Source organism: Canis lupus, chromosome 32 (assembly GCF_003254725.2).
Source record: "Canis lupus dingo isolate Sandy chromosome 32, ASM325472v2, whole genome shotgun sequence".
Taxonomy (NCBI): Eukaryota; Metazoa; Chordata; class Mammalia; order Carnivora; family Canidae; genus Canis; species Canis lupus.
In genome coordinates, this window is record NC_064274.1 from 22,750,554 (window position 1) to 22,770,011 (window position 19,458).

The window sequence follows — 19,458 nt, forward strand, 5'->3', positions numbered from 1 at the left end:
AGAAAGAGAGAGAGAGAGAGGCAGAGACACAGGCAGAGGGAGAAGCAGGCTCCATGCACCGGGAGCCCGACGTGGGATTCGATCCTGGGTCTCCAGGATCGCGCCCTGGGCCAAAGGCAGGCGCCAAACCGCTGCGCCACCCAGGGATCCCGGATTCCGATTATGACTTTTTAATTCCAATTCTCTGTCACCAGCCCAGATTTTGTTCCCAAATTCCAGGACTCCATTTCCAAATCCTACTTGGATATTTCCAGAGCGATGTGTGTCACTTTTACTCAAACTCATTTCTCCTGAAACTGATGAGTTTTTCCATAAATGTTCTTATCTTCATAGACACCTGGGCTTGAACCACCCAAATCAACTTTTCTGTCCTTCGTCCCACTGATCCTATAGCTGTAAGTCCTTGGACAGCTCTTTGGAATAGTTCCCTTTATGTTTTATTCTTAACATTATCATCGTTCAGATATGGTTACCTTAACTTTCAGATACATTAAGAAGTTCCTAATTTATACTCCTACTCATCCTTTGTTCATTTTGCAAGCATTTTTCCAAGCTTACCAACTTCAGGTTATGTGTAAATGTTGACAGAACAAGAATCACATCACCACTGTTTTCCTTGGAGCTATTTATTTAATATGTCTAAATGTTTCTTTTTCCTGGGGTGCCTGGGTGGTGCAGTTGGCTAAGCGGCCTGCCCTTGGTTTTGGCTCAGATCATGATCTCAGGGTCCTGGGATGGAGCCCTGCACTGGGCTCCACACTCCATAGAGAGTCTGCTTGAAGAGTCTCTCTATCCTTTTCCCTCCGCTATTTTCTCTTTTTTCCCTCTCTCTCTCAAATAAATAAATTTTAAATATTTCCACCGTTTATATTAAAACTTAATATGCCCCTCTCCCAAACAGACATAGAACATTTTTTTTTCTTCAAATTGGGAACCTGAAATATATAATGATACGATGAGATGCACGGAAATGACAACATTGCAGCCACAAGAAAAGCTCTAAGTTAATGGCTCTTAGTATATGTGCTGCTTCCAGATGCACAAAACAGAGGGGAGTTTTTAAGATGAGATTTGTGTCAAACGTTCATCATAGCGATTAAATACAGTTTTAATAGAAAATAATATAACCAAACCTTTATAGAGGTATTCTTGGGAACCAATCAAATGCCACATTAGTCCCACTAATTCTCAACTTCACACTTTAAAAGGATGGGTATGGCCTTTTAAAGTTAGACAAGAAGAAGAGGGGAGACACTCTGGAACTCACGATATTACATATCAAAAATTACCAAATAATTCAAAGCAGATGAAGGGAGATAATTTTCTTGTATACAATTTAGATGGTTTTGTAAAGGCATGCAAAAAACCACTCTGATTCCATATTCAATGACTGGCCTGTGGTTAACATTAGGATAAGGCAAAAATGTGGATAAAGGATAAGAGTTCCACCATGTGGTTTGCTCTTTAGATGAAAACAGAGGCATAAATTCTAATTCAATATTAAGTCTTTCCAGTGCAGCCTGAAAGTAAATTTGGCTGAAATGCCTTAGTTTTTATTTTAATTCTTTTCTTTCCTTTCTTATTCTACAGGATTTGAGTTTCACCTTCAATATTTTTCCGTGTTAGCCAGACTTGCCACATAGCATAGTCTCAAACATAACTTGTGTATGTGTGTGTGTGTATATATATATAAAATATACGCACACACATGTGTGTGTGATCTGAATCTAAGGTCTTTTAGAACTCTAAGATCTAAGAGTCTAAGATCTCTTTTTAGAACCTAAAAGAAAGTTCCAAATAAATAAATATTTCTAACTCATGAAATTGTCATTAGGTTTCTAGTGCTTATCAATATTCCAGCTATCCTTGTTGTAATAATGAACAATAAAGAAACCTTTGAAATGCTGCAGATTGCTTGATTTCTGTCAGCTTTTCCCCTCATTTTGGGATCACTTTCTAATCCCTGGTTGGAAATGAGCCTTCTTCATTAATGAAAATTAACTACCCAAATGAAATACATCTATTTGGATTTCTTCCTTTTCTAAAATGTTCTGGTGAATAACAACCCAAAATTGAAACCAGACTATAATTTTATCTTCCAAAATCAGAAGCAGAAACAGGAAACAAAGACCCCAATATATATAAATTAGATCCTCAAAAGACATTCAGTGGTATTAAACTGTTTCAAAACTTTACAAGATAATAGAAATTTGTCTTTTATTCTCAACATAAAAGAACCAAAGACCAATTTAAAATAGCAACCTTGTTCTGAATAGGCTATTTAATTCCTTTATTTGTAAGGCAGAAGCTAAAGAGGAGAGATTCGTGACATGATTTCTGCTCATCTACTAGATGAACCCAAAGGCTTAATGTCTGCTCAGATACAACAAAACTCTTAACGTGATGAAACATGTAACTTCTTGGAGTAAACTAAGATTAAAGGAATCGAATGAAACTGTTTCCTTTTGCAGTTTATTTGACTTTTATGGCTAAATAGTGCAAAAAATCTTTCTTATTTTATAGTATATTTAAACAGAACAAACTATATTATGTTTAAATGTTGTTTGCTAAAAACAAAAAGCCATCATGCTGTTTCAAAGAAAAAAATTTAAAGCTTTGCAGTCACAGTTTGTAGAAAGTTCAAGAGTCTGAGAACGAGAGACATTAATTTGAATCAGGGTCGATTGCTTCACTAGCTGTGTGACCCTAGGCTTTAACTTCACCCCATCCAGCCTCAAACACTTCAAAAGTGAAGTAGCGATAATCATAGGATCTATATCAACAGGCTGTTTTGAAGAGGAGATAATATAAAACACTTAGTAAATGCGTGTGTGTACATACTTAAAATGAATGAGAGCTAATAATTATACATTTTTGTTGGACAAAAATAAAATCAGTAAAGAGTTAATACATGTAAAAGACCTGTAATGATGCCTGACACATAGTGTTAGATGCTGGCATTGTCATCATTAAATGTGAAGGGTTGCTGACAGAATCTGAAGGGAAAGTAAAATCAGGCCCATACCTTTCTTTCCTCTATGAAATGAGAAGAATCCCTATTTGCTATAGACCTTAGAGACACTACGAAGTCACCTTGATAAGATAAAAAGAAGTCATGAGGTGTAGAGGTATCATTACTGCCTTTGATGTTTCAGTTGACATTGAATATGGAACAAAATATGGAGACCTTGATAAATAACCCATGAAGAGATTCCACATCCTTCTACCCCCACCCTCAGAATAAGTAGCCATTTAAGGCTGTTGCGTTCTTTGGTGTATTCTGACTCCTGCTTTCCCTCCTCTGTAGCCAACAAGCCCCTGGTAGGAGAGCAGAGGGCCTGGTAGCGTGGTAGCCTGGAGCCCGGTAGGCAGAGCAGAGGGCCAGACCCCCGAGAGACACAGACTGCAGGCTGCATACAGGAAGGACTGGGAGTAATTGGAAACTTTATCCTCAGGTTGAAAATAATATTGCCCTCCTCACTCCAAAAAAAACAAAAACAAAAACAAAAAAAAAACTTCAATATGCATTCTCAATAAACTGTAGTCTCAGAGAGTCAGAGAGTTCTAGCAAGTTTTACAAGTTGTTCTTTGAGCACCTTTGAAGAAATTCATAGTTTTTGCATCATGGTACATAAAGCACTAAAGAATATTTCTTACTGTTTACTTCAAAATGTATACTGTCCTAAGTTAAACATACTTTTAATTAATACTTTTATTTCTGTTTTCTTTATGCTTTCCTTAGAGGGCCTATTTATGAGATTTGAGCTAAAAGATCACATTTAGGGGTCACAGCTATTTCTATGCAGGACTGACCAAAGATTTAAGCATGGTAGGGTGAGAATTCAAAGGTCTGCTTATAAACAAACAAAAAAATTCTCCAAATTCCTTGAAAGACATGCACTCTATAATTGAAATTAGGAGGCTTGAAAACAATTGCTGAGGAGTAACTGAATGATGATTGGAAGTAATTATTTTAAAACAGAGTAAGTCACAAAATATATCCTTTCATGTAAGTAACTGAGAGGGTGGATAAAGAGAATTCACTATTTCTGAAGTAAACACTGAGTTTTGGTAATGTTTAACTGTAGGAAACACCTTTACTATTGAAATGTATAGGCATTTTGGCTATAGTACCTAGCACATAGGAGGTGCTCAATATAGATTTGCTGGGTGAATGGATTAATATATAATTACAGATCTACTTATTATTAACACATTATTACAGGTCTACTATGCAAGCCCATTTATTCTATATGTTACCTTTTTATTGTATTGTCTGTATTATAAACATTGGCCAATGAATTTGACTATAATAGAGATTTGTTAACAGATGCATATCACTGTATTAATGTTAAGTAATATTTCTTTTCAGGAATAAAATGAAATAAGGAAAAATGTTGGTTGACTTTTAAGATTTAGATTCCACCAGGGTGGTATTCTTCCTTTAGAAAAAAATGCCTCTGTCCTGATGAAATATCTCTTAAATGATATTTAAGTCCTGGAAAAGCTACTAGTAGCAAACTGTGGCTATAACATATGAAATATCTAAAATCTGGATGAAGCATAAAATACCCACTGAACTCCTCAATATTTCAAATATATGAATATAGTTCCTTAAATAAATTCTTAAAACTACTCTTTAGCTAGTTCTAACCTAGTAAATGTACACATGTATGTTTATATATATGTATATAAAATTATATAAATATATATAATTTTCTCTCCTTCCTTATATTATACATACCCTTGCAATGTGATTCATGACTAAAGAATAGGCTATGGAGACAAACAAGTAATGAAGCTGGGAGAAGTTATAGAAAGGAAAAAAAAAAAAACCTAGGAGATGACAGGCATAACTGAACACTTCAAATTTACCTAAGTATATAGACTCTGTTCATATGAGTGCATGAATACTTTTATTTTACTTTTACCTGCAGGATTACCTATTTTGCATTTTTAGATGTGACCTGCATTAAATCCAAGCAAACATTACATCATGCTGTTTAGATTCTAACTCTCAGAAAGAGCCACATTCACCTTTCATTTGACTTAAGTGCAGTTTTCAAAAGGAAACATGTTAACAGTTTAAACTTCCACAATATCTGGTTTCCGCTGCCACCTTCACTTTTCAATTTATAATATTTCATTCTATTGACATGATCATCAGTCTCTCTATCTAGACTGGGACTCCATCAAGTCCCAGTCTCTTTGGGATCTTGGAATTCTGAGTGTCCTACATAGATTAGGTCCTTATTCCACGTTTACAGAAGTACAATCTACTCTTGCACTCTCCTTCTCCAACTATATTATGGTTAGTTTCCATTCATTTTGGGGGTGCTGCTGTAAGATCCACAGTGATTTTTTCTCTCCATCTTTTACCTGATGAATCTTCATCTCTAGGAGAGTAAGCATACTCTTCAAGGGCAGCTGAATACCAAACAATATCTTAAACAACAAAGTGTAAGCTGTGTAGCTTATTCATTACTTATTATTACGGATAGGAAAAATATAATGGTATTGACATGAATACCAACATATCAATGTGCAAATATCCTCCTTTTCATAAACATCAAAATATGAATAACTAACAGGAATAATATCACTAAAGGCATGATTAGAAGTTACTTAGAAAATGGTAATAATGTGTGTTACAGGATTACATTTTTTGTTTTCTATTAAGGAGTCAAAAAAAGTCACTTAGCAATGTGAGCTGTTGAAAGATGGTTATTAAAATAGTTTACTACTTCAACAGTGTTTTCAATGTAATGGGAAAATTCTTTCATGGTGTGTGTGTGTGTGTGTGTGTGTGTGTGTGTGTGTATTTCTTCAAAGTAAATGGAAAATATAATATCTGCTATTCTCAATACTATGTTATAATTTAACATAGTCCTAATCTTAGAAACTTATTCTTTGGGTTACCTATGAGATACCAAGTAATTACCTGGCAAATAGCATTAGCACAAAGGCTCAAGCCTCTTACCATCAAATCCATCTTCTTCTGATCCTAGTTCATCATCTGAGCAGATGTTGAGGACATTTACCAGCATCTCAGTCACTAAAAAAGAAAAGAATACAAACAAAAATGTCTAGATTTCTATTACAATCTTAATTATTACTCTGGCATTACTAATGAGCAAGCTTAGCAATTACATTTCTTACCTATATTGTATATAGAATCTCCTGCAAAGTAGTTTCTATAAAATCCAGATCATAAAAGATAACTGGCTTTGTGATTCTACACAGACTTTATGTTTATAAAAGTATTAGCTCATATCTATGAAATCAGATGGTAGCATTTAGCTATAGGTCAATAGACAGTGGACAAATCAAATATGTGGTGGTGAATATACTATACATCTATGAAGGAGGAAATGGCTACTTTTGAATTTTTATTTGTTTGTACAATGATACTACTAGATCTAAACCACATTGTGACTTTAAGTTTTGCAGGGGCTAAATGAATGCTATATCGTTTTTAAGTTTTTTAATCCCCCAGAGAAACCAACACAGTTATAGGCATGTGGTTTGTGTTTAATAAAAATTGTTGATTGTCAAAATAATATATTTGAAATAGTTCTGAGGATACAATTAAAAAAATGAGTTGATATACATAAAATTTTATTTTCAGAAAGGCTTTAAAAATGAAGCTTAGGTAAGTTTACTAAGAAATTCTGTTGAGTAAATTGATTACAATAAGATTGTATATAAATGTCATGGAAATTAGTACTGCATCACTTTTATGCTAAGGGGCATGTTACATACATTTACCAGTTTCTAAAATTAGGTTGGATTCTATCATAAAGGTGAAAATAAACTTGCCTACAATTTCTTCAGGAGCTACTTTTAAAAAATCAATGTTCTTTTAGAGAAGACATACAATAGAGAGTAAAACATCAGTGTTGCCAACATTAATCCATAGCTTCAGTTTAATTATCAAAAGTGAATTGTGTACTCAAATATATTAATAGATCCTTTTATAATAGATGTTTAAAACCTGAACATTTAATGGAAACAACCCAACTGAAAGGTATCCCTAGGGTGCCTAGCAGTGGTCAGGATTACATTGCTTCTGTTTCTAAAGAAGCCAACAAAGGACAGTAACACTGCCTAGTTCTGATCAGGGTAGGAATGTGGTGACATGGGGTAGTGCAGGGAACACTTAATAGAGACTATCAAAATTTACTTTTGACTCATTTTGGTATCTAAAAGAAAGATTTCTTCACTGATAAATCATAACTTCCTGACTGAATCATTTTAGGGCATTTAAAGAAAAAAAACCCCACAAGTATTATTGGAAAATAAATATTAAATTAATACATTTCACACATTTATGGATATAAATAAATATTTAAGAAAACTTGTAGCTTTTCTCTAAAACCCCCCTATGGGGATTCTGAAATGTGTGCAAACTCTTACCTTTATTCTGATACCTATTTACCTGCTCTGGTGATGTGTGATATGATCCTTGAGGAATGACCGGGTATGTCCCCATTTGGCCTCCTGAACTAAACACTCAAACTCAGAGGTACAGGCCTTTCCTTGAATTTTTTGTTGAGGTTTAGGTCAAAATATAAAACAAAACAAAGGGAGAAGAAAGGAAGGAAAGACAAGCCAATTCTTTTGAAAAACTGGGACAAGCTAATAGTTAACTTTTTAAATATAAATTTGTCTAACCTTGTAACACATTAATGGTCACTTCATTTGTAATGAACTGTTTTATTGTTGTATGTACTGTCTTTCAAATTATTATAGCCATTAATCACTATCATATGATGATTATTATCAACACCAGAAATGTGAGAAAAGCATAAACATCTTAACCTTTTAATTTGACAAGGAGTTTGTAAAATAAAATGGCATTTTTGAATTAATACACGCGGTAAGGAGATAAAGTAGCTATTATAGCTTGAAGCCAGTTAAAACTATGTATCTGTTATTTTTAAAAGAGTTGTATTATCCCAATCAGATTATATGAATGTTCCTAATGTTTCTCATTGCTTTTGTTTCCTTCTAGTTCACTCATTGTATTTTGTTAACAGGGTACACAGTGACACACTTTCAAATCACTTCTCTCATGTTGCAACTTGTGAATTTTATTGGGTAGGCCAAAGTATTTCTTTGTTTCCACATCTCCTCCCCTTCCTTCTTGTACCATTGCATTAAGAACATCCCAGGATTCCCCAACACAACACACCTTTTTCCCCAACAAATGGCAGGGACCAAGTGAAAACATCCATGAAATTTGGAAGCCAGTATGGGTGAGGAGAACAGTTGAATTGCCTGATATTCATGACATTGTTCTCATACTTCAATACTGCAGCTGAAAACAACAAAAACAAGGACATTAGGTACATGTGCACAGATTTCTCCTTCTCCACCTGGCTTTAGTTGATCAAGAAAATTCAACTCTGTGACTTAAGTTCCAAAATATCAAGGCAAGTAGCTTCATCAGTCACAAATGTCTACACTACTTAGAAATTAAACTACATTCAGTGTAATATGTAACTGCACAATATATGAATGCTAATATGAAGTGGCATTACAATTTGGCAAATATTTATATAAAATAGTTAATCAAATGTCTGTCAGGAATTGGTCACGCTGTTCTCACAGCCAAGAACATTCTAATCTTATTTAACATCTAATGACCCTCATAAAAGTGGTATAGCTAAATTAGTTTGACAATTTAATAATCTCCTCAAATATCTGAACAGAAGTTATTTCTATGTTTAAAAAAAAACCACATATTTTCCAGTAGAACTCAACAATAGTTGTACACACAGTAGTTTAAATCAGACTGCATTTTTGACTTAATAAAATAAAATGTCTGGATTGAATCCTGCATAAAATAATATACTGGTATCTGACTTCACCATTGACTTCTGAAAAGGATGCACCATCCATAACTTAGGAAAATGAATCTGCCCCTTTCACTCTGCTTTGGATGGTGTCTATGGGTTAGATACACAGTACATAGAAAGTTATGATTGTAGAGATCCTAAGAGCATTGCTAGTCTCACTTCTAACCAGATTCAGAAATTCATCCTTTAACAATCCTGATACAACTTTGAAGGTCTCTGTGAGTCCTCCCTCCCTCCCTCCCTCCCTCTCTCCCTCCCTCCCTCCCTCCTTCCCTCCCTCCTTCCTTCCTTTTTCTTTCTTTCCTTTCTCTCTTTTTAAAGATTTTATTTATTTGTTTATGAGAGACACAGAAAGAGAGGCAGAGACACAGGCAGACGGAGAAGCAGGTTCCCTGTGGGGAGCCAGATGCGGGACTCAATCCCCAGGCCCCGGGTTCACAGGATCACGATCTGAGCCAAAGGCAGATGCTCAACCACTGAGCCACCCAAGCATCCCTCTTTCTTATTTCATTTTTGAGTAGTCTCTAACCTAACATGGGGCTTGAACTTAAAACCTCAAGATCAGGAGTTGCATGCTCTGCCAACTGAGCCAGCCAGGTGCCTCCCTGTGAGTACTTTGAATTTAGGAAAAGCTACCTGTTTTTATGGCATCATCTGTTCTATGGATAGACAATTTTAAGTTGTGGGAAATTCTCAAGTTGAGTTTGAAACTTCTTTACCATTTACTGATCCTAATTCTGCCTTCCGGAAAAATACAGAAAAAGTATATTTCTGATTCTAAATGACAACCTTTTAAATATGAAGAACAATACTCTCATATCATCCCTTCTCGAGCTCTGGTAAGATTTATTATCTTCTCATGGCATGATTAGCATTATATTAGTGGAAAGTAGTGAAGAAATCCTAGATAATATTAAACGTTTTTTTTTTTTTTCTTGTTTTGTTTAGGGTTTTGTAACATAGAAAAAGCAATCCTTTCATCACTTGTTTACATTGTAGCATGTGATTACAGATAATAGATCAAAGATAGCCCTTTAAAATCTATTTTTTAAAAAGCTACCAAAGTTTACTGGGTTTGAGTCTTTACATTAAATTCTTGCTTACTAATACCTTTAACATAGCATTGCTTTCATAACTGTGTTTGTTCTTACACACACACATATATGTTTAAGTATGCTCATAGGTTCCATGCCCAGTGCAGAGCCCACTGCAGGGCCTGAACTCACCACCCTGAGATCAAGGCCTGAACTGAGATTAAGTTGTGGATGCTTAACTGACTGAGCCACCCAGGCTCCCCGCCCTGGAATATTTCCTTAGAAACCTCTAAATATCCCAATTTTTCCATCGTAATGTGCCCTGTCCAGACTCTATCCCTTTAGTGAAATATTTTCTTATTTCTTTTAGTGGATATAATCTCAACCTTCCTCTGAATTCCAAAAGCCCTTGACTTACACCTCTATATTGCATTTATTATTCGAATTTGAGCATAGCCATTCAATGTATATATGTCTATGTTTAACTTCTATGTCTTTAAGGACAAATATCATACAATAGGTTTTATATTTCTTTGTGCTTCACATAACCAAATAAATAAATAATAATATAATAAATAATAATATATAATAATAAATAATTTTAAATAAATAATAATATATAATAATAAATAAATAAACAACCACCTTTTAAATAAATAATTTTTAAATAATTTTAAATAAATAACAGAGGCTAAGGATACATCTTGGCATTTCTCTTACAATTATTTTTCAGGAAAATTTTTTCCTAATCCCTTTGGCTTTTCTTCAGATGAGATGGCTTTTAGTGCCTTGTCTTCATACTGCTCATCCTTATTCTGGATACATGCCACATTGGCAAAGGCCCTGAGAAAGTGTGGCCCAGAAAGAATATAATCTTTTTGGTGGGTTTAATCAATGCAGACTATGAGGAGGATATACAGTTTCTTCTGTAATTTGGATACTATATATATCATATTGCAGCCTAATAATATGTTGATGTTTTCAGCAGCTTGCAGTTAACTAAAATCACACTTGAGAACAGTATGGTCTTTGCTTTGAATCATATTTCTGGCTCAACAGCATGGTTCCAGGGAACAGAACCACCACACTTTGGGGGCAAAAAAACACAGACAGTGCAGTCAACATTGATATGAAGGGAATTATTCTCTTCTCCCCACAAAATACCGAATACTTCATATATTTCTATACACCCATTCTTCTTTAAGTTATCATTTATGCCATATGACACATGGCCTAAGGATACATTCATATATGAATGAATTAAAGGCAATGCAAAATGAGAGAAAATCATGGCAAATTACCATACCTATACTTCTGATCCACCAGATGGAAAAGGTGAAGTATTTCCCACTTTTGCTAAGTACTACCTGAATACCAGCTCCATTTAAAAGGTCTTCACTATTTTTGGATAGTACTTTGGATATGGATACACTCATAGCAGGAGTGTATCCTTATATCTTCAAAAGGATCTTTAAGGTTCTATATTGTCTCTTTGAAGACTAATTTCTCCTCTAAGTTTCCCCCAATTTTTATTTGTATCATTAGGTTGATATAGCAGGAGGAAGGAAAGTAGATGTTGTAACTAACAGCGCCCTGGAGGAAAGGGAGAGGCTCTATAGAATATGTCATTTAATCCTTACTAGAAATCTGAGAGGCAGGTGTAACTGCCTTTATATTATAATCCAAGGAACTGAGGTTGAGAAATGAAGTGACTTGTTCAAGATCATGCAACCAGTAACTGGATCATCTGATTCATATTTAATTCAGCTTTTACTGACATCAAATGAATCCCCTTTCTACCATTCCCTTCTGTCTCCTGTAAATTATAAATGGATGAATTCTAGTCCTAGCTATACTAATTTAACCTTGAACATCGTATTCATAATTAAAGAAGTTTTAGCCCTTGCCAAAATACATAATTGAGAAAAATGAAATATGATGCAAATTTACAACTGAGGGTATGGCTTGCTCAACAAGATAAAATAGAAGTTCTGTTTTGTAGCTGGTGAGATAAAGCACTTATTCATTCAACACTGACTCAACACAATTTATCGGAGTGCCTGACAAAGCAGAATTTTTTTTGCAGATTTCATTTTTTGTTTATTAACACCAGAAATAATACATTTTAACAGTGGCTACATTTACTAAGCAACTGCTATATGTCAGGCACTACATTTGGTCTTTCACAAAGCATAATCACAAATCTTCACAATATCCCTCAAAAGTAGTTCTTAATCATTTGCATCTTGAAAATAAGCAGACAGAGAGGTTATTCGCCCAAGGTCAGACTTGAGAGGCAGTTAAATTCAGTTCTGGCCTGAATCTAAAGTCCCTGATCTTTCTAGAATTCCATGATATTCTCACCCTAAGTGCATAGATCATTCAGTGTCTGCCAAGTTTTGGACACAGATTCTCCTTTTACAAATTTATTCTTTGTAAAAAAGAGCACTGGAATGGAAGGCCAGGAGCCCTGACTGCTAGATCGGTTCTCTCATTAAATGCTTGCAAAACCTGACATCTCTTATTGTCTTGAGGTCTCAATTACTTCATCTAACTTCATGGATTTTTCTAGAAAAGTTATATGACCACTTTTAGATCTGATTGATAACAAACTTGTGGAATAAAGGCCTCATCATTAATACAATTATTGATTAATATTCTCAGTAATTCTACAATTTATAGAACATTATTTTCTACTTTTCTGTAGGTTAAAAAAAGAATAACTCTAACTTAAAAATGCAAATATACCAAAATGTATTCTTTTTTCTTCAGCAACATAAAGTATTCATGCAAAAATACTTCCCAAATAACCTCACATTAATGAGGTACTCGTGAATTTTTATGTTTTTGTATAATAAATATATATCACAAAATACATGGAAAAAAACCCCTTTAAACCAAAACAGTCCCATATATCTATAGTCACGAAATTCACAGTTAACATTTCATCTTCCACCTCCCACATCCGCCCCTGCCACCTGCCTCTAACTGTCACTGGGATTACAAAACTCAACAAGAGCCCTAACAGTGTGCTGTTCTCTGAAGTACTTGAAAGACATTTATCTCCAGTGTAGTATAAATAATACAAATGGTTGTACTTCAAGAATCACTCAAGACCAACTCCTGAGACCTTGTCTGAGAAACAGAGAAAGAACAAAGTCTACCGTCAAGAAATCCCATTATTCCAGTGGCAATTATACATGACCTCCTGTCATTTAACAATTCCATCAGAGGCCTGGAGAGGGATTATGATATATATGTGGACCTTACATTATTAACCAAATTAAGAGCAGAACAAACAGCATAGAAAAAATATGTTGTGAAGAATAGCCAGAAAAAAAAATTATATAACGGATACAATACTAATCACTATTAATCTGGAGGCCTAATTGCCAGTTTTTTCTCAGATGTCAAAATTAGGGTCTTAAAGTCATGTAATTACTTGGTCTAATCATTTTATTGCATCTGTAGAACGCTATATAAATATGTAGGCCAGGCCACGTATAAGATATAAAATCAGCAATCACGGGACAGCTCCTACTTGAAAATAGGGAAGGGCCACTGGACCTCTATTATTTTAATGACACAACTAGGTGCCCCGAATATAGTGAAGCCCAAGGAACAGAATTCCATTCCTCTATCACATCATGACTAAAATGCTAGACCGTATTCAAATATGTAAATTAAAGAGGTCTCCCCTACTTTAAAATTTGAGATTTTGATGAGACACAAGACAACAGTATTTCTAATAAGAACTTGGTAACATTTCTCAACATCTTCTTTACAATGCCATCACCAGGCAGGATGATGACACGGCATTAGTGAAAAAAATGAAAACATCCAAACAGAGCTTCTAATTTAAGAGAAGTTATCAACATATTGCTAGCAAGAGGCATTAAGTGGCTCACCATACCATGGGCTCAACACATTTCAAGTGGATTTCAAAAGGAATACAAAGCTTCTTTTCTGAAAGCCTTTACATTAGTAATGTAATGCTCCCAACATACCTCAGGCTTTCTCAATACTACTACAGCTATTTTCAGTAGAGGAGGGGAGAGGTCAAAAGAGTGGAAATAATTAATTCTAGTAACATTTTTCATCTCCTTAACTCTCATTGACCATCCACTCTCATCTTCAAAAGATGGGACAGAGGGACAGAAAAGAAACAAGGATGAGAAGAAAGCAAATGGCGGCACTCCAGAATCATTATAAACCATCCAGAAATAGAAGAAAAAAAGCATAATAGACCCAGGATTTTTTTTTTTCCTTTCAGTTCTACCACCTGTAGACTATAGATACCTTAGCAAGAAAACTAGCATCAGCGTGTTCTTTTGGAAAAGTCCTACCATCACATGGAGACACGATGGCTTGATGGATATAATTCTTGAGATATAACCTATATACTCAAAATGTCCTTTGCCAATATTTTAAGATTATGCTGTACACTGCATGGAAGGTTTTTTTTTTTTTTTTTTAATTCTGGGAGAGATGCTATACATTTTTAAAACTGTGTTTTCCAATAGAGATTACTTTTCTAAGGTGTAATTTTCTTTTAGGATTTTTTGAAGACATATATGTATAGTTTTTGTAGTATATATTATAGCATCTATAAACATAATCTCTGATTCCTTCCATATTGAGACCTGACTTCTAACTCTTATCTCCTTTTTGTTTTTTCCTCACTGTCCTGTACTTGCCTGATGTATTCCACTTTTAAAAGATTCTTTCTGTTATTATTACTAATGATGTAAGTTGAGGAAAATTTATTAATTCATGAGGATCACTAAACTTGGTAAGTAAGCAAAGACTACACTTATAACTCACTTTTACTCTATAGTTCATATGACTATATGCATATGACTATGTGCACAAGGTAAGTGTTCAAGCCATTTATGGAGGCAGATTTCAAGGCTTTATTTTTAGGTCATTTTGTTAAAATGATGTTCTTCAGTCTGGGTTTCTTGAGAAATGTAATGTTTAAACTCCGCACTTCATAAAGGGTCTCTCACAGGTAAATTCTCAATAAGTTCTATGTAATGACTGAATTCCAAGCAACCTGCAATATTTTGTCATTTGTAAACACAAACAGCAAGTGTGTGTGTGTATATGTGTGTGTGTGTGTATAATTTCCTTCAAGCTGTGAGCTAATGATTTTGTATTATCAAGACACACACTGTTTGTGCTACTATATATAATCCTCTTATGCACATATGTAGTCCTTGCCTGCTCTTCCCACCTTGCACATGCATCCTTCATGGCACCTTGTTACACTGCTACAAGTCCTACATAGAATTTGGATGATAGTGTCTTACTTACACGAAGGAAAGAGACTATACCAGATATATCCAGGAAATAATATAAGCCAATTTTATGATTATGTGTGTGCTAATGTGTGTGTGTGTGTGTGTGTGTGTGTGTGTGTGTTATATGTTTCTCTTTTTAATACTGTATTAGTAAACTTTGGACTAGCTCATTATCCAAATGTAGAATTTTGGGTGAAGTCAATAAAAGGAAATGATGCAAGGGATGAAGGAAAAGATCTTTTTTCTTTCATAGTGCTTTGTACCATACCTGGCACATGGTTGGTGTTCAATAATGTTGGTTGAAGAAAAAAATCTAAGGAAAGGAAATAGAGAAAGGAAGGACAAGATGGAGAAAGACAGGAATGACAGAAAAAGAACAGGCAAAGAAAAATAAAAATAAAAAACCTCACAAACACAACACACATAACTTCTCAGGATGCTAAAAATGTAACTAACTACATATGAACAGTCTGAAGGGGTACATGTTGGAATTTAAGAGAAAGATAGTATGTCACTTTAGAGGCTAAGCTCTATTTTAAAATTGTCAGTCTTGGGGTATGTGGGTGGCTCAGTGGTTGACCATCTGCCTTTGGCTCAGGTAGGGATCCTAGGGTCCTGGGATGAAATCCCACAACAGGCTCCCTGCAGGGAACCTGCTTCTCCCTTTGCCTATGTCTCTGCGTCTTTCTCTGTGTCTCTCATGAGTAAATAAATAAAATCTTTTTAAAAATGAAATTAAATAAAATTGTCAAAGTCTTTAAAATAGACAAGAACGGAAATTATATTGGCTCTGTCACATAGTAACTGTGTGAACTTAGACAAATATTTCTCCTTATTTGAGCTTTACTTTCTAAACTCATAAAATCAGAATGACTATGACCTGTTCTGTTATTTTCAAAGTATGAAGATCAAATAAAATAAGATATGTGATTAATATCCATGATAATATATATGATCAGATAAAATATTTAGCACCCGAAAAATACAAAGTATCATTATACAGTTTCAAATTCTTCAAGAAGGGAATGGCTATCTAGGTTTAACACTTTGCCATTTTGTAATTCTCACCTAAAGTGCCACATCTAAATACTAACATCCAGAGAGTCTGTGCCAAAAGCTGATCCTTGCAATCAGCTCAAGTCCAGTGAAACGCTGTGAATTTTTCTAACATTACAATTTCACATAGAGAATATTAAATATATTTTTGCTAGTCAACAGGAAAGAACAGGTTATGAATTCTTTACCAGTTTTAGCTCTAAGTTGTAATCCTCATCGATACAACGTTAAAATAAGGCTTAAGCAACAGTAGTAAATGAGAGAGAGAGAGGTTTAGCTAAAGCTTTGGAGAAGTTGGCACAGGCATAGTAAACACTGTGCCCATGCTTTGCTCTCATTTCATGTGGTTGATACTTTCCAGCTCCAAGTGCACAAGGGTACCCCGGTGAGAGGTACTTTGACAACTGGTGATATCTGTATGCAATCATATAAAACACCCTTTTCACCTTCAAGGTTGCACTCTGTATCAAGCCCTGAGCTGTATGCAGCCTGCAATGGTTCTAAGTTGCTAACTTCAAGATACTGTTGGCACTGAGTTAATATTAAGCCCTTATACTTGATATTTTCTGTGGAAAGTAGTATCACTGCAGATTTTTTGACATTACAGTAAAGTCTCTTGCAGACCTAGAATTTCTAGACCTCAAATAGCAATTGATAAGCCAGTGATTTGTGTCTTTACATCATGTAGATTGTCCCCATTTTTCCTCCTACTAAATGCTTTAAAGAGAATTAGATTTCTAGAGAAATAGGTTTCAGTTAAATCTAAGAATCTTCTAACCATCTGTCAGAAAACAGAATACAGCACCTCAGGATGCATCGCCCAGCTGATCTTGTTCAACTGGCAGCAGAAGAGTACTGCCAATGAACCTGTATGGAGGATTTAGCATTGCTCCAGATCCTGTCTTCATCCTCATTTAAGATCTTGTATAACTTTGAGAGCTAAATCCTGTATTTCTATGGGCAACGCTTGGAGAAAAGCAAGGATTACCTCACTCACTGAGTTATTACTTACTTATAAGGGAAGTTCCACAATTACTTCACCAGCAAAATTGATAATTATGTAGTAGTAGATGGTTACGGAATCAAGAAGTTCATTTGTCATAGCAAAGATACTGAGCATGCATTCAATTAAAATATATACTCAGGATAATTCTTAAATATTAAATCTTGATGGATTTTCTATTTTACCCTCTGTCTCATTAACGTAAGCCAGTGGACGACTGAACTAAAACTAATCTATTTAGAAAGTGGCCTCCAGCAATGACACTTTCACAGTGGAGCTGAAAGAACAAAAGCAAAAGTGTAAGTGCCTCAGGGATGCTTTTTAAAGAAAGAAATTAATTATTTATTTTAGAAGAATATGAGAGTACCCCATTCTTATAATAATGTATATATCTGAATGTATAACATTCATGTGGTTTTAAAGGGCTAACAAATGACTTTTCATTTCAAAAGCTTTTCTCATTGAAGAACAGTTAGTCACCTCCACATAATGGAGCCATGGGTTGAACAGGGAATCAATACAAACACTGCCCTGAAAGCTTTCAGATAATAAAGCTGACCTAGAAGACCACAGAGAGAGGATAACTTACGAGCCCCAGAGTCAGTCTGTGTTTCAGTCTCTGTGCTATTCCCTGACCGATTGTGTGAACCTTGGGGAAAGTATGCAATCCCTCTATGCCCTAGTTTTTCCACAGTAAAATCAAAATTAGAATATAATTCATGGAGTGTTGAGAGATTAAATGCATTTACACATGGAAACTTAGAGCAGTTTCTGGCACAAGGTAATTATTATTATTATTACATGCAACATGTATGATTAAAGCAAATAACATTTGTGTACATGTAATCCCAACTGAAGGGATATATTTACATTTACTAAATATATTATTACCAACCTATGATTTTAAGGAAATATATCAAGTTGTAGCAGTCAAGGTGACCATGATAATAAGAGAATAATAAATTATAATTATAGTTAGATTAATTTTATATATTAGAGTCCTGGATATAAAAAGCAGTGAAAAGGGACATTCTGCTAAAATCTCTCACTCCATTCATTTCAGAGAGGGGATTTCTCTGAAAACCAATCAAAACTTCCTAACTGAAAGTTGTCTTTTGCCTTAAATGTCTACATAAATTTCTCTTCTACCACCTCAGAGTGATAATACAAAAAGTTAATGCTGAGAGTTTTCTTCATGGTTTCTTTGTTCATTTATAAAGTCATAGATTCCATACCATTTTTTGGTAGACCGTCCTAGGTTTAATAATCAATAATTATAAAGAAATTATCTTTCCCGTGTGTGTAAAACAATATTCACTGAGGTAAAGATTAAGTATGTTCATTTTTCAGAATAAAAAGCTTACTAAATAAATGAAGGAATTACTAATTTTTGGTAGGACTTATTTTAGTTATTGTTTTGCTTTACTAATAAGAAAAACACTTAGCCTACAATTTGTTAGCAAATATCAAATAACAAAATGCTACCATGAATGTGTATTTACATTTCTTATATTGAAAAAAAAAGTGATGTTGGCAAACAGTTGCTCAAGACCAATTAAGAGCATCTTCCTGATTTGATTTGCAAGAAAAAAGCAAGAGCTGGGGAAATTGTTGCCACTGGACAAAATCTCTGGGTTAATTTTATCTAGCTTGTCTAGCACTAGTGATCATGTTTATGCCTGTGGTTGTAAAGTCCCAAAACATGATTTAAAAATGTTTATGTCAAGCTAAAGTTTATTCCTGTGGTTAAAATAGGCCTTAAACTCTACAGAAATGGCTTTCTGCTTAGAAAATGTGGGCAATTTTGTAGGGAAGTCAGCTTTCTGGCATGCTGTAGAGGAAGAGGTTAAGACGCTACTTTAGGGTTACCTAGGCGTGAATTCTACTCCCTTCCAGAGACCATTCCCCACACACCCCAATAATCTTTTTTCCACCCAGGATAAGGATCTGATCTACTTGGTTCCACATTTGGCTCCTGAACCAGGCAGGTGCCACATATCACTAAGCTTGTGAATGCAATTCCTGAATGCTGAGGCAAGGTCCTGGTGTGAAAGAACTGTACTGTGAATATGAAGTGAGGTTCTCAGGCCTGGCAGTCCAGGTGTTGATGGTGTCACTGAGGGCTGAGTGCTCCCACTTGATGGCAGAGGACCAAGGCAAGCTGGCTTCAGATATGTTGCATCTCCGCCTATCCACATCAT

The 19,458-nt window shown here is 34.9% G+C and overlaps 1 protein-coding gene across 6 annotated transcripts in view; it reads right to left on the reverse strand.

Annotated features, from left to right (window-relative positions):
• PPP3CA (protein phosphatase 3 catalytic subunit alpha) overlaps nt 1–19,458 on the reverse strand; it is a 310,204-nt gene that overhangs the window by 29,643 nt on the left and 261,103 nt on the right. For all 6 annotated transcript variants that reach the window (XM_025423202.3, XM_049105098.1, XM_025423210.3 and 3 more), the window contains 2 exons: nt 8,195–8,320; nt 5,981–6,055 (listed from right to left, as the gene is read on the reverse strand). In XM_025423202.3, coding sequence (XP_025278987.1) covers nt 5,981–6,055; nt 8,195–8,320 — 201 coding nt within the window. The remainder of the gene's footprint in view (nt 1–5,980; nt 6,056–8,194; nt 8,321–19,458) is intronic.